Source organism: Podospora bellae-mahoneyi, chromosome 7 (assembly GCF_035222275.1).
Source record: "Podospora bellae-mahoneyi strain CBS 112042 chromosome 7, whole genome shotgun sequence".
NCBI lineage: Eukaryota > Fungi > Ascomycota > Sordariomycetes > Sordariales > Podosporaceae > Podospora > Podospora bellae-mahoneyi.
In genome coordinates, this window is record NC_085886.1 from 793,888 (window position 1) to 807,377 (window position 13,490).

The 13,490-nt window shown below is 52.0% G+C and overlaps 5 protein-coding genes across 5 annotated transcripts; 3 read left to right on the top strand and 2 right to left on the bottom strand.

The window, feature by feature from the left end:
- The first annotated feature begins 64 nt into the window (after window positions 1-64).
- SEC15 (Rab GTPase-binding exocyst subunit S15) lies at window positions 65-3,184 on the top strand. Its single transcript, XM_062881826.1, is given in 10 exon segments — window positions 65-241; window positions 322-1,338; window positions 1,392-1,523; window positions 1,574-1,675; window positions 1,732-1,841; window positions 1,907-2,042; window positions 2,098-2,547; window positions 2,614-2,867; window positions 2,923-3,068; window positions 3,077-3,184. Coding segments are annotated over 9 exon segments (2,328 nt in total). The 5' UTR covers window positions 65-190; the 3' UTR covers window positions 2,999-3,068; window positions 3,077-3,184.
- Window positions 3,185-3,381: 197 nt separating this feature from the next.
- HAP5 (Transcriptional activator hap5) lies at window positions 3,382-5,509 on the bottom strand. The gene is made up of 2 exons (XM_062881825.1): window positions 4,088-5,509; window positions 3,382-4,020 (listed from the first exon to the last, which is right to left on the bottom strand). The coding sequence occupies exons 1-2, from the start codon at window positions 4,886-4,888 to the stop codon at window positions 4,012-4,014; spliced, it is 810 nt and encodes a 269-aa protein (XP_062727989.1). The 5' UTR covers window positions 4,889-5,509; the 3' UTR covers window positions 3,382-4,011.
- A 2-nt stretch (window positions 5,510-5,511) lies between these two features.
- fcf2 (dTDP-fucopyranose mutase) lies at window positions 5,512-6,899 on the top strand (the record flags this gene model as incomplete). The annotated part of the gene is made up of 3 exons (XM_062881824.1): window positions 5,512-6,262; window positions 6,479-6,540; window positions 6,590-6,899. The coding sequence occupies exons 1-3, from the start codon at window positions 6,020-6,022 to the stop codon at window positions 6,897-6,899; spliced, it is 615 nt and encodes a 204-aa protein (XP_062727990.1). The 5' UTR covers window positions 5,512-6,019.
- Window positions 6,900-7,545: 646 nt separating this feature from the next.
- RSM10 (mitochondrial 37S ribosomal protein rsm10) lies at window positions 7,546-9,691 on the top strand (the record flags this gene model as incomplete). The annotated part of the gene is made up of 4 exons (XM_062881823.1): window positions 7,546-7,684; window positions 8,051-8,421; window positions 8,878-9,355; window positions 9,416-9,691. 4 exons carry the CDS (start codon window positions 7,546-7,548, stop codon window positions 9,568-9,570), a joined length of 1,143 nt encoding a protein of 380 aa, XP_062727991.1. The 3' UTR covers window positions 9,571-9,691.
- VPS45 (vacuolar protein sorting-associated protein 45) lies at window positions 9,667-13,481 on the bottom strand. The gene is made up of 4 exons (XM_062873148.1): window positions 12,015-13,481; window positions 11,388-11,960; window positions 10,547-10,930; window positions 9,667-10,492 (listed from the first exon to the last, which is right to left on the bottom strand). The coding sequence occupies exons 1-4, from the start codon at window positions 13,155-13,157 to the stop codon at window positions 9,767-9,769; spliced, it is 2,826 nt and encodes a 941-aa protein (XP_062727992.1). The 5' UTR covers window positions 13,158-13,481; the 3' UTR covers window positions 9,667-9,766.
- Window positions 13,482-13,490: the final 9 nt, after the last annotated feature.

Sequence of the window (13,490 nt, forward strand, 5' to 3'; positions counted from 1 at the left end):
AGCTCCCTGGCCAGCTGTCGCAGCACAGACCACTGGCGCCCCAACGAGGGGCACGCTGACCGAACAAAGCATGTATATTGCTGCTGCGCAAGATGCCTTCAGCGCCGTGCCTTCATGACCAGTGATCAGCGAAGACCCAGGATATCATCGAAACCGATAGCTGGAGGAGCTTGATGCTCCATCATTCAAAATGCCGAGAAAAGCCCAAACGTGGGATGATTACGACTCGGCTGTAGCTCAGGTCCGTCGCTTCCAGCAATCGGGAATCGCCAGCAGCATTAGAGCACTTTCGTAGACCTGAAATGCTGACTTCTTTTATAGATCATCCTCGCGCCCTCCGACTCGGATTTCCTCGATCAACTGATACCAGTGTTGAAAGATGCGACAACGAGCAGCCGAATCGGATCCCTCGCCCAGAGCTTGTCGCAGTATGCCGAGGACCGCGAAGGCGACATCGAGCAGATCGGGTTGACGAAGCATGAGGAGTTCCTGGGATCCGTCAATCAACTACAAAAGGTGCGCGAGGGTACCGTGGCTTTGACAGCCGAAATCTTGGACCTCAACCAGTCCATCCAGGCCAGCACCGAGAAGTTGGCCGAGCAAAAGCAGGCGCTGGTCAACACGCGCGGGGTCAAGCAGAATATCACGGATGTATCAAACGCTCTGGAGGAATCGCTCAAGATATTGCGCGCTGTCAATAATGCGCACGAACTTATTCGGAAGAAGGAATATCATCGTGCCCTCAAGTCGTTGGAGGACCTGCAGAACGAACACTTGATCCCCACCATCCAGAACAAGTATGCTACCCAGTACAAGCTTGCCGACATGATTCAACGGTCTATCCCGGCATCTCAAAAGACGATTTCCGAGTCCGTCATGGCAGATTTGAACAAGTGGTTTCTGGAGGTTCGAGAAAAGTCCCAACTTCTTGGCGAGATTGCCTTTTTCGCGACACAGCAGCGACGGGAGAGGCAAAAGAAGCGCGCCGAAGTCAATGAATATCTGAAGAATTTCAAGTTGAATTCTGCTATCGAGCTGGTCTTTGATGAAAGTAATGAGTTTGACGTAATCGACAACGAGGAGAACCAGATTGACTTCACCCCGTTACACAAAGCCTTGCATACCCACGATGCCCTCGGTCAGGTCGACAAGTTCCGTGTAGAGTATGCAGCAACGAGACGACAACAAAAGGATCTGATAATGCCCTCAAGTTCCGAAAACATCTTTGCCGGGGGTGACGACGAGACCTTGATGGGACTTTTGGAGAACATTGCTGGATTTGCCATTATTGAGAAGGCGACCGTGATGCGAGCACCGTCAATAAGATCAACAATTGATGTAAGTGACTTTTCCCACAGCTTGGTAGTTTTTCTCTCTAACAGGATGGATAGGTCGATGAGCTCTGGGATTCCATGTGCCAAACCGCTATACGAGTGATCGCCAAGTCGTTACAGGAGGTCAACGATGCAGATTTGCTGGTCAAAATCAAGATGAACATTGCTCTTTTCATTGAGACCATGGAGGTATGTGGCTCCTTACATCTTGTATCTGAATATTCGTTGACAAGCATTAGAGTTGGGGATACTCCGTCACCATGATGAACAACTTCCAGCTCACCCTATTCTACAAATACGCTGAGCTTCTCCGCCGTCGCTTCGGCGAGGACTTCCAAGAGGTAAGCCCGCTTTTCGTCGTAACTCGTCTCTAGTTGATACTGACAACTTGCACTAGATCGTGTCCACGGACGATTACATGCCTATGGCAATCAACACACGCGACGAATACCAAAAGGTCGTCGACGTGACCTGGTTTGTTGACGACAAACCAGAAGAAGAGCTTGTGTACGTATCCCGACCGTTTTCTACAGGATGTGTTTGTAAGTCATCGCTTGTTCTAATTGGGCCAGCTTCCCTTGCGTGCTGCCATTCTCACAGATGTATCCCTTGTGCTGCATAGATATTAGGAATCTTTTGAATCAGTTCTTGATTTTTACATCGGAGCACTTTCACAACCCGAACGTGGTTGATGAGACGCTACGGAAGGTTTGTCATATTTCTTTCTGATCTCCATGGGTGGGCGTACTGACCATACCTCTAGTCTCTCGATGAGCTTTTGACCGATATCGTCTGCCAGTCTCTTGTTGAACGGCTGAACTCGCAGTATCTAGGACAGATCGTGCAGATTTTGATCAACCTCGAGCACTTTGAGACAGCCTGCCAGGTACTGGAGCAGATCCTGATCCGGGAACGATCATCCACATCGGCTGGTGGACCGATCACACTTAAGGCGACTGAGGCGTTCAGAAACAACAAGAAAGCCGCTGAAAAGCGCATCTTTGAGCTCGTCAACTCCAAAATCGATGACTTGGTGGACACCTCGGACTATGACTGGACAGCCACAACCCCGCCCAAGGAGACGAGCAATTACATGCAGACATTGACTAGGTACCTGTCTAACATTATGAACTCGACTTTGCTGGGTCTTCCGAGGGAGATCAAGGAGCTCATTTACTTTGATGCGCTGAGTCATGCGGCAAATAAGATCTTGGTAAGCCCTTGCCATATACACATCACTTCCCATCTAACACAGGTCTGACTTGGTATTGTCACCTAGGCCCTACCATTATCTCCCGACGTCAAAAAGATCAATCCCAATGGCGTGGCTGCCATGGCCTTGGACGTCCAGCACCTCTCGAAATTCGTCGGGGGCCTTGAGAACGCGTTCATGCTGGAGCAGAACCTGGACGAGCTGCAGCAGACGGTGGCGCTCATGCAGACGGAGAATCACGACGAGTTCTTTGATATTTCCATCCGCAACAAGAAGTTTGGTCGGGTGGATGCCATGAATGGACCTATCTTGTTGGAGAAGTACGTTTTACCTCTCTTTTTTGTTTCTTAGCTTATGCTAACTTTTCTCCTTCAGGCTCACCCAAACAGTCGACGCCCCAGCTCGCACAGCGCCGCTTGCTAACTTCAGCTCGCGTTTCGGGCTGAGGTGATCAACAACCAAACAACCTCTTCTTGCTGGGTCACACAATCCCAAACTATCCTCAACACTTAGTTTCGTAGCTTCGTAGCTTACTCAGAATAATGCATAATGACATCATGAAACAATTCAAACCGGACTTGTATCAAGAAGAAATAGTTATCATCAATTTTTTAGAGTGGTGTGTCGTAAAAGAGAGGAAACAAAACCAGACAGATAAGATATATAGGATATATAAATAACCTTTCCCACCACCACAACCACAACCACCACCACCGCAAAACACCCAGTACCTAACCTTGACAACGTGTAGCCATCCATATATTTCAGGGGGTAAAACAGAAAACAGCCCCAAACGCTCATAACAAAAACAGCCAAACCCCTTCCCCCCTTCCCAAAAAAAAAAAAAAAGGAAAAAGAAAAAAGAAAACTAAACCCCACCATAACTATAACAAGCTCATTTTTTGTGTGCGTGTGTGACATGATTCAAACCAGATTCCTCCCCCCGTTAACCAACATCTCAACTGGTTCAAACCTAGAGGGAAGACGTCTCCCCTTCGTGAACATGATCATGTATTCCGTTTACTGTCCCAACTTCCCAAACTGGCCTCCCATATTACCCATCATATTCTGGCTGCTGCTCAACGGCTCGTTCTTAATGACGGGAGATTGCGCCTGTGGTTGCTGCTGTTGCTGTTGCAAATGGTACTGCGGATGTTACAGAGCATAGGGATACATGTTGTGATACTCCTGTGCCATCCCAGCACCACCCAAGCCACTTTGATGGTATTGTTGAGCCCCAGAGTAGTGTCCCTGATGAGGAGAATGAGAGTATTGACTTTGATGGCTGTTGCTGCTCGGTCCCGACCCGACCGCCCACTGCTGCCCTCCCGTTGTCGACATGGTATGATGGACCTGATCGGCAAGAAGCTGAGCGTACTTGGCATTCTCTCCGAGGTCCTGCTGCTGGCTTCCTCCTACCGCCACACCTTCTTCTTGCTCTTCCCTCTTCAGCTCAGGCGACTTCTAAGCGCTCTGCTGTGTGAGATCCACTTGTTAGCCATGAGTTGGGTCATGTTAGAATGGGAAATCAAAAACACACCTGTTGCTGTTGAATAGTACCGTAGTACATCTCATCGGCGTTGTACATTTGGGCCTGCGGTTGACCATATGATGGCGCGCCAGGCATAACACCGCCTGGGTACATGGTCTGGGGATTGCGGTAGTCGCCCTCTTGGGCAATCTGATGAACGCCATAGTCGGCGGGGTTCATGGTATGCTGACCGCCGGGACCGGGACCAACACCAGGCACCTGGGGGGGTTGTTGGTTGGCAGCGGCGGCAGCAGCAGCAGCCTGGTTGGAAGTCCGCTTAGCGTGGGAGGAGGCTTCCTCGCGGGGAACGATGTCGATGAGGAAGTCAAACATGTCGGACTTGGCAAGGGCGGAGGCAATATCGGAGCGTTGGAGGGTGCGGCGCTTGTTCTCCTCAGCATGAATCCAGGCACGCATGGTGAGCTCAGTGATGAAGATGTCGCAGCCCTTGGCGAAGAGAATGGGGGCTTCGGCTGAGATCATCTTAACTTCGGGATCGGCCTTCATCACCTTCTTGATGCGGGCAAGGGGTAATTGGTGTTGTTTATAGTCATGCTGGTCCGTCTCGAGGTGGTTGATGGTTTGCTGCCAGTAAGCCGTCAGGATGTCTTTGTAAGACCCCGTGAGGCCTTGGTGGACATTCGCCCATGTCCCGGTGTAGAGCTCTGATGGAGCAAAGCCTTGCTGTGAAAGATGCACACTGGCACCATAGTGGCCGCCCTTGCTGAGATCATATTGTGGTTGTTGCTGTGGGGGCTGGGGATGTTGATGGCTGCCGTGAGGGGCTGAGGAGGGATTTTGGGGATCCATGATGGCTTGTTTGAGTCGTTGTTTTGGTTTGTTCTTTCAACGGTGCACTGCGTCGCTGTTTGCTTGCTTCGTAGCTTAGTCCGGATGCAAGCTCTTACACAGCTGGGACAGATGAGGTTGTCGCGTCGGCGCGATGGCGCAGTCTTGACTTATACGCGGGGTAATTATCGTCGTTCTGTTACCGGCCACAGCTTTAGCATTTGCGCGCACGAGATGTAGGCTGTGAGTTTTCTGTCACGAACAATGTGATGCTTTCCCTGGGCGTTTGTTTACTTAAAGCTACCCTGATGTCACAGTCCAAGAACCTCTTTGGCCCCAGAACACTGTTCTTATTGGGCGGATTGATTGGGTGGGCAGCGGCGCGTGTGATAAAAAAAGGGACGAGTGGGAGCGAATGGGTGGAGTTCAAAATGGCCGTCTGGGAACGTCCACTCAATCAAAGCTCCAGTTGGGAGGGGTATGAGATGATTGGGTGAGATTTAGATGGGTGAAGGGAAACCTTATTGCTGGGTTGAAGAAAGATGCAGGCGTGGTATGATAGGAGGAAGCTTATATCGATTACGCACCTCGAGAGAGATATCGTCTCTTTTTCTGTCCACAACGCGGGCTTCTGCTTTGTCTGACGTTGCAGGAGAGAGAAAGGAGAGAACCTTGGACAGCGATGACAGCGATTGATGAATTGTGCAAGCGGTCAGTCAAGCCGGCGGGAAAGGTTGGGCATCAGTGAAGAAACACTCGGAACAACACGCTGGGACAGCGCCGACAGGGGACTCTGTGTGGCGCAGGCGCGGGACTTCAGGCCTTCTCCAGCAGCAGAACTCCGGTGAGGCTGCCCAACCGCCTGCCAGCTGTCAATTGTACAGCGCACCAGCCTCAACTTGTCCGCCCTATGACGGAATCGGCGAATCAAAAACTTGGAACTGCATCAACTGTTTCTCCATCTGCCGGGACCAACGCACGGCCCATCTGGCGGCCCACCCACACCATCCAGTCTCAACATAGCAGCCCCACCATCGAAATTTTGACTGCAACAAGAGGCTCTCGATTTTTCTGTCGCGACTTTTAAACTTTTTCTTCCCTCGAAGCACTTTCACTTCCCCAGTTCACGGACTGGCGCATATCGCGAACAACATGATGGCTTCCATCGCCAGCCTTTCGGAAGCTGACATTGATCGGCTTCTGTCAGAGGCCGAAGCTCGAATTGCAGCTAACAATACCTCCAAAGCTGTAGCCGTCGCGGCACCAACAAGCAGCAAGGCCATTGCCATCACCACAACCTCCGCGATGTCTCAGAACCAAGAGAAGAAGGACTCCTCAAAGCCTGAGAAGCTCTCTGTTCGCGTACCATCGCTTCCTCAGGACAAGAAGAAGAAGGTATAATCGTCGCCCCTCCCATTTTTCCCCTCAAGTGTTCCATGAAAAAAATATATCCCATATAAATGACGCTGGTCAAGTTGCCGTCATGGCTAACTAGCTGGCACCAAAATGATTACCTTACATCATAGTTACTTTGATTGAACACATCATAATTTTTCTTTTCATGTTTTCGGAGGTTGCCGTCGTCGAATGGTTGGCTAACTGAAAATGCAGGAAGAGAAGGACAATGCGGGAGATGGCTGGTTCAACATGCCCCGCACCGAGTTGACCACAGAGTATGTACCTTCGTCAACTACTTGGATGGTTGTAACTGACGCCTGGAAGACTCAAGCGCGACCTTCAAGCATTGCGCATGCGTGATGTTATCGCGAATGGCAAGCAGTTTTTCAAGAAGGACAACCGAAAGGATTTTGTTCCTACCTACAGCCAGGTTGGCACCATTATTGCTGGCGCGACAGACGGTAGCAACCAACGCTTGACCCGCAAGGAGAGGAAGCGCACGATTGTGGAGGAGGTCTTGTCCAGCTCCAACACGGCCAAGTACAAGAGCAAATTCCACGAGATCCAGGAGAAGAAGATGTCAGGCAAAAAGGGTTTCTACAAGAAGCTGGTTGCTGGTCGCAAGAAGCGTTGATGATTGCGCTACTGGCAAAGTGGTGGTCGAGTTGGTGAACAGACCATCGACCTTCGACGCACCTTGCAAGATGAGAACAACAAAAGGCTTCGCCCACAATGGGCATTTACTTGGGGTTGACCGGCACCGTGGCAGTCGAAGCGACAGGAGCAGAAATGTGACTTGCGCTACAGAGGACGCCATGGTACCGAGGAGCTGGTCGGTAGCTCGAGGATTTGTGAGCAGACTGGAAATGTTTGTAGCAATCACATGTGGACTGAGAATGTCTGCATCAAGCCGTCAGGGGAAGGGCGTAGCAGGTTGATACAGGTCATTATGATCTATTGAAGAGGCCTCAATTCATGCGTCGAAATATCATTTATTCTGTTCATCCCGTGCTTGAAATTCCAACCTTGTGACCATCAGGTGATGCCTAGTACCATAGTTCATGACATTCAAGATAATTTGCTGGGCTGTGCTTATCGATAATAACCCTGAACCCTGAGGGCCAATTCGGCTCCAAAAAATTGGCTGAAGCGCGGGAGTGGGAGCTGGTTGCGTTCGAACATCCAACCGGTGTCAGTCGAGGGTCACGCAGAGATGTATCCGCCACGGTTAATACGGCCACTACGGCCCTTATTGCAGGGGCGACTGGTATGATTCTTGGATGGCGGCTACAGAACAAGAGAGAGGACAGCAAGCTGACTTTGTGGTGGTTGCGATATGTGACAGCCCCTCGCCCTGCGTCGACCGGTACAAGTCGGCATCCCGCGTGCCTCGACACAGCTCCGCACAAATTCTACAAAGTTAGCTTGCGCCAATTGGTTTTGTTTTGGGGGGAGATATGTTGACGAGTTTTGTTTCTAGAGCTCCAGAGCCACCAACGACGACGACGAGCAAGACGCCCTCACCTACCACCCCCGCTGCTGCCGCCGCCCCGACGACACCTGCTGCTGCCACTCCTGCCCCCGAGACCCCTGCTGTGAAGACTGCGCCGGAACCGACGGTTGTTGCGCCGGCGGATATTCCTGTTACAAAGACTGTTGAGGTTCCTCCTGTTGCTGAGGCCCCTGCTGCTGAGGTTGAAGCTGCTGCTGCTGTTGTACCAAAAACTCCGGTTGTTGCCCCGGCTGATGTGCCTGTGGCGAAGAATGCCGAGACGGAGGTGCCAGTGGAGGAGGTGAAGGAGGTTGCTGTGCCCAAGGTTGAGGAGGTTCCTGTTGCGAAGGAGGAGGCGCGGAAGGTTGAGGTCAAGGAGACGGCTGCTCCTAAGGCCGAGGAGGTTGTTGCGCCTGTGGCTGAGGAGACCAAGGCTGCTGAGGTTGAGACACCTGTTGTCGCTAAGGAGGAAGCGCCGGTTGCTGCTGCTGAGCCCCAGGTTGTGGAGACTCAGGCTGAGCCAGAGGCCGAAGCTGCTGCTGTTGCGCCGAAGGCTGAGGCTGTTTCTGAGGTCAAGGAGGAGACTCCGGTCGCTGCGAAGCAGGAGGCCCCAGTAGCTGCTAAGGAACAAGTTCCACCTGCCGTCAAGGAGGAGGTTCCCATCGTGGAAGAGGCTTTGGCTGCGGTTAAGGAAGAGGCTCCGGTTGTTGCCAAGGAGGAGGAGGTGCCAGTCGCGGAGGAGGTCGATCCAGTTGCTTTTGTCACTAAGAAGCTTGCCGCCGCTGAGGCTGCCGCTGCTAAGGTTGCCGCTGTTAAGGCTGCCGCGGCTAAGGCTGCTGCTGCTGCTCCTGCTCCTGAGCCTGTTGCTACACCAGCACCTAAGGCCCCTGTTGCCGCTGAGCCAGTTTCTACCCCTGAGCCTGCTGCTACCCCAGTGGCCGAGGCTCCTGCTACCCCCGCGGCTGCCGAGTCTGCTGTCGCCGCCACCCCCGCGGCTGAGACTCCCGCTCCGGTTGCCCCTGAGGCCAAGGCGGTTGCTTCCACGAGGTAAGATATCCTGTTGAAGGCTGGACAACCAATGACACACAAAGACTGACACTTGTCTCCACACAGCACCAAGCCCAAGAAGGCCAAGAAGCCCGCCGCCCCCAAGCCTTCCTCTCTCTACGTCCGTGACGACAAGCCCATCGGTACCACCGAGCTCTCCCGCATGCCCCGCGCCCTTGAGGCCCTTTACCTTGAGCCTCTCCGCCACGAGGCCGAGTGGGGCGTCCCCACATGCGACCTCCAGCTCCGGTCGTACTCCCTCCGCAACCTCGAATTCTTTTGTGACTTTGCCCTCCGTGCGGCGTACTACATTGGCCTGCCTGCCTTTGGACCCGTGCCACTTCCCAGGATCACCGAGAGATGGACCGTCCCCAAGTCTACTTTCGTGCACAAGAAGTCGCAGGAAAACTTTGAGAGAATCACCCTGAGGAGGTTGATCCAGATCAAGGATGGGCACCCGGAGACGGTGCAGTACTGGTTGGCGTTTTTGCAGAAGTATGCGTATTATGGGATTGGTATGAAGGCGAATGTGTGGGAGTTTAGCAGATTGGGTATGTTTTTTTCCTCTTGCGTGTGGAATATGTTTGACAGATGCTGACGTTGGTATTCAGATGTGGCTCAGGAGATGGACGATAGTCTCCCGAAGACAAAGAAACTGCTCGAGAGCAAGTGGAAGCATATGGGTGCTCACGACAAGATGCCCTTTATGGAGGATTTGGAGGAGTACCTTGCGAACGAGAGGAGAAAGATTCCCGGTGGGAGGTAGAAAAATAAATATAGACGGGAAAGAATTGTATGTATAGGCTTGGGTGTGCTGCTGTGTATTTACTGTACGAATACCAGAAATGTGTATGGCAATTTTGGGCGGGTGTGATTGATTTTGTCTATTCCAAATGATGTGAATATTCACAATGTAGCATTTCCTTCCCTATCATACACATTCCGTTACCATTTGCTGGCTCTTAATCAAGCCCAATCGCCTCCCTAACCTTCTCCATCGTCCTCTCGGCGCTCTCTTTCGCGCTTTGTGTGCCTACCTCCTCGGTTTCCTTGACCCGCTTCCTATTCGCCTCTGTATCCTCCTCAAGCAACAAGAACCTCTCCCTCACCTCCTCCAGCCCCGCAACAACAGCGTCAGCAGTCAGCATCTTCAGCTGCGCCAGTGTAACGTCTTTGCACTCCTCCGCCACCTTTTCCCCCGTCTTGCCCGTGAACCCGCCCAAGATCTCGAGCAGATTCGCCACGCCCGGCCTGTTGACAGGATCATACTCCCCCACTGTGGCACTTATGCTATCCGTCCGTGCAGAGTTGATCTTTTTCCTTATCGTCGCCTCGTCGTCGTTGATGAAGATTTTGGACTTTGGGTTGGGGTCGGACTTGGACATTTTTTTGGTGGGGTCCTGGAGGGACATGATGCGGGAGGAGGAGGAGTCGAGGGAGATTGTTTGGGGGGAGGGGAAGATGTGGGTGGACCAGGCGGAGTGGAAGTTTGTGACGCACTCTCGGGCGAACTCGAGGTGTTGCTTTTGGTCGGAGCCGACGGGGACGTGGGTTGAGCGGTGGAGGAGGATGTCGGCTGCTTGGAGGATTGGGTAGGAGAAGAGGCCGTGTTTGAGGGCTGGGGAGGAGATTGTTGGGTCTGGGGAGGAGGAGGAAAGGGGGGTGGAAGTGAGTGTGGAGAGTTTGGACTGGGAGGGGGGTTAGTGAGAGGGGTGGTAAAGGGGTATATAAGGCGAATGTACCTTCCACTGTGTCATACGGGATAGATAGCCTGTTGAAGCGGTGCAACTGAGGATCCATTGCAGCTCGGCATGCTGAGGTACACTCCCCTGATAAAAGATGATGCTCCGTTCTGGGTTGAGGCCGATGGCAAGCAGGGAAGTGAGCATCTCACGCCTGTTTTGGCGGAGCTTGTCTGCGTTGCCTGGGATGGTGAGGGCGTGCAGGTCGACGATCGAGAAGAAGAGCTTGTCCGCCTCGCGGGCGTTGTCTTGCATGTCCTTCCATTGCTTCAACGCGCCGAGGTAGTTCCCTAGGTGTGGCACGCCGGTGGGTTGGATCCCGGAGAAGATAATTTTTGGCTTGGACGCATCCCCCTTGATGATCGACTTGATTGGGGGTGACTTCTTTGAAGGATAATTTCTTAGCGAGTGACTTCATAAAACGGAACTTCTTGGTGGGTGAGCTCACATCATGATGGATGAGTGTTGTTGACAAGGTTCTTGAGTTTCTTGGTAATTTGCGCGCCAATCGAGGGGCACTACGGCCCAATTTGACAGTGATATTCATTTTGAATGTTACTGGAGAAGAATTGTACTGGACGAACCTCTGTTACCCTCAGAGTTCATCCAATCTCACCTAGTCGTTGCTCAAAGCTTCAAATTCGGAGTTGCGGCTCAAACATCCTGGCAAGTATAGCGCACGGACCATATCGCCATGTGATGCATAGCAACAAGTGACAGAATTTGATCTGATTCAACAGATTATCATTGATTATCAAATATCTAAAGTCCCGAATGGTATATAGGAAGCTCATCTCCTCCCTGCTCTTGTCCCCTGAGAATCCGCTGGCCACCCATCCACAGCCCCTTCGACCTCCTCCAAGAAAGTCGCCGCATTATGCACCGTCGTACCACCCAAAACGACTCTGACCCCAGGACTGCTGGCATTGATACCCGCCACCATCTTCGCCTCTTCGTACGTAGCTCCTCCAATGATAAACACAATGATATCCTGCGGCTTATCTTTCACGCTTGGGCTGCCCTCCACAAAGGGATACTGCCCTTCTTTTAGTTTCCCCTTCACCAAATTTTGCAGCGTGGTTTCCAGCAGAGGGGAGTGTTGTGTGTAAACGTTTTCAACGCCCTTGAGGCCCTTGAATCGTGAGTTGGCTGCGCTGAACAGACCCGTCGACTCGAACAAGTCGGTAATACCGCCTGCTCCCGATGCCGAGGCGTGGAGGGATTGGTGGTAGGTAAGAAGTTTGTTTACAAGGGAGGCTTCCCGTACAGACACTCCACCAACTGTGATGAGGAGGTCGACGAGCAACGGGAGAGCGTTGGATGGGTGCCTGCTGTAACGAAGCCCATAGAGAGCTACCAGGGTAAGTTTGGAAGAAGGGAGGAGAGTGGGCGATTGAATTTGTGTTTGTATATTCTATTGAAAGTCAGCAAGAGAGTCTGCGCTTCTATGTTTAAGGAAGAACCATACCTTGAGATCAGCTCCATGGTTGTCGTTACAAGCTATGCTTTGTTCCAACTCGCTGACTTCCATCAAATGTTCTGCGCCTATTCGCCTGCTCAGTTCAGAGACGAGGGCGACATGCTTGCTGACATTTCCCGAGAGTTTCCGGAACTCGGGGTACTCTTCAATGAAACGCTTCATATCGGCTATTGACTCAATGTCGGCGTTGTTCTTCGTCTTCGATTGGTATTGCTCAACATAGTCTTTGATGTTACTGCCCAAGTCGCCAAAGTTGAGATACATATTCTTCTTGAAGAATGGGTCTTGATCTTGAGATAGAACAATCTCTTTGAGCTCGGGACGGATGTCGGGTACACTGCTTAGGTCTACACGACCGTTGTGAATACCGAGAAGATGATGTACCATGGCCTGGTACGTCCACTGCATGAGCAAGGGGGTGATGGGGTCTTCTCTTCGGTCTAGGATGAGAAGGATTGGTGGTGTGTCAACCTTGCGGAAATCAAAGAGCTGGTCCTCTTGTGTGATGTGATATCGCACTTCTGACGCCAATTTTTGAGCCAGGGGGCTAGACTTCTGGTACCTGATGAGGGGCTTCTTCTTGAGCGATAGCAGGACAGCAATGAGGCCTTCAGATGCACGTTGAAGAGAGTCTCTATTCCACGTGTCCGGGCTCCCACCCCATAGGCGGTACAGAGGCTGAGACATGTTGAGAGAGAACAGGTCGGGATTGATGATCACATAGTCCAGAAAATACTCTTGAACGAGCTTCACAACTTCGTGATCGTCGGCCTCGGCCAAACGTTCCAATGTGGACTTTTTGGCAATATTGCTGAAGAAAAGATGGTATTCTCCGTATTTAGGCTCCCTCAGCTCATCAATAAGAAGGCCTATGGAATCCGGGTCTGGTCTCACGAAACACAGGCAACGTAGATGGCGCATCTTTTCCCGGTTCGGCTTGTCTAGGCGATCTGTGAGGTACACCTCATGGTTGAGAAGCGTTGATTGCGTGACGGCGGTCGATATGAAAGCCATAGTTTCCCTGTCCAGCAGTAGAATCTTCATCTTGGCCGATTGCGACGTCCCCGATGTGCTGTCGCCGGCCGACACCATCTTGGTGACGTAGCTCGTCACGGCCTGCACCACGTCCATCGTTCCTCGGGTTCGGAGTTGACCCTGGGTGAATTCGGTTCGACGGGAGCGTGGATTTTATGTTGTTCCGAACAAAAGTTCTGAGAAAGGATCGTAGAATTATCGCAGAACAATTGGTCATCGACGTCGTGATACTGAATTAGTGTGTATAAGAGTGGTCCTGAAGGTTGAACCTGAAAGAGGTGAGCTGTGTTCCTTGGAGCTCCCCTGTGGTTGGCGCCAAGAGTGTCTAATCCGGGGTGCCTGCCGCAGCTGTTGGGCCCCTGCAGTCGGCACGCAGCGGGCCAGTGACACGCTACGATAAGATAAGAGCACTATCTTTCCAGCGCCTTG

What these genes read in the sequence shown, in the direction of transcription:
- HAP5 (XM_062881825.1), bottom strand. Translation starts at nt 4,888, where the DNA reads ATGGATCCCCAAAATCCCTCCTCAGCCCCTCACGGCAGCCATCAACAT.
- VPS45 (XM_062873148.1), bottom strand. Translation starts at nt 13,157, where the DNA reads ATGGACGTGGTGCAGGCCGTGACGAGCTACGTCACCAAGATGGTGTCG. An exon ending in ACCATGGAGCTGATCTCAAG is followed by an intron (nt 11,961 to 12,014) that starts GTATGGTTCTTC and finishes GACTTTCAATAG; the next exon opens with AATATACAAACACAAATTCA. An exon ending in CCCGTATGACACAGTGGAAG is followed by an intron (nt 10,493 to 10,546) that starts GTACATTCGCCT and finishes CCCCCCTCCCAG; the next exon opens with TCCAAACTCTCCACACTCAC.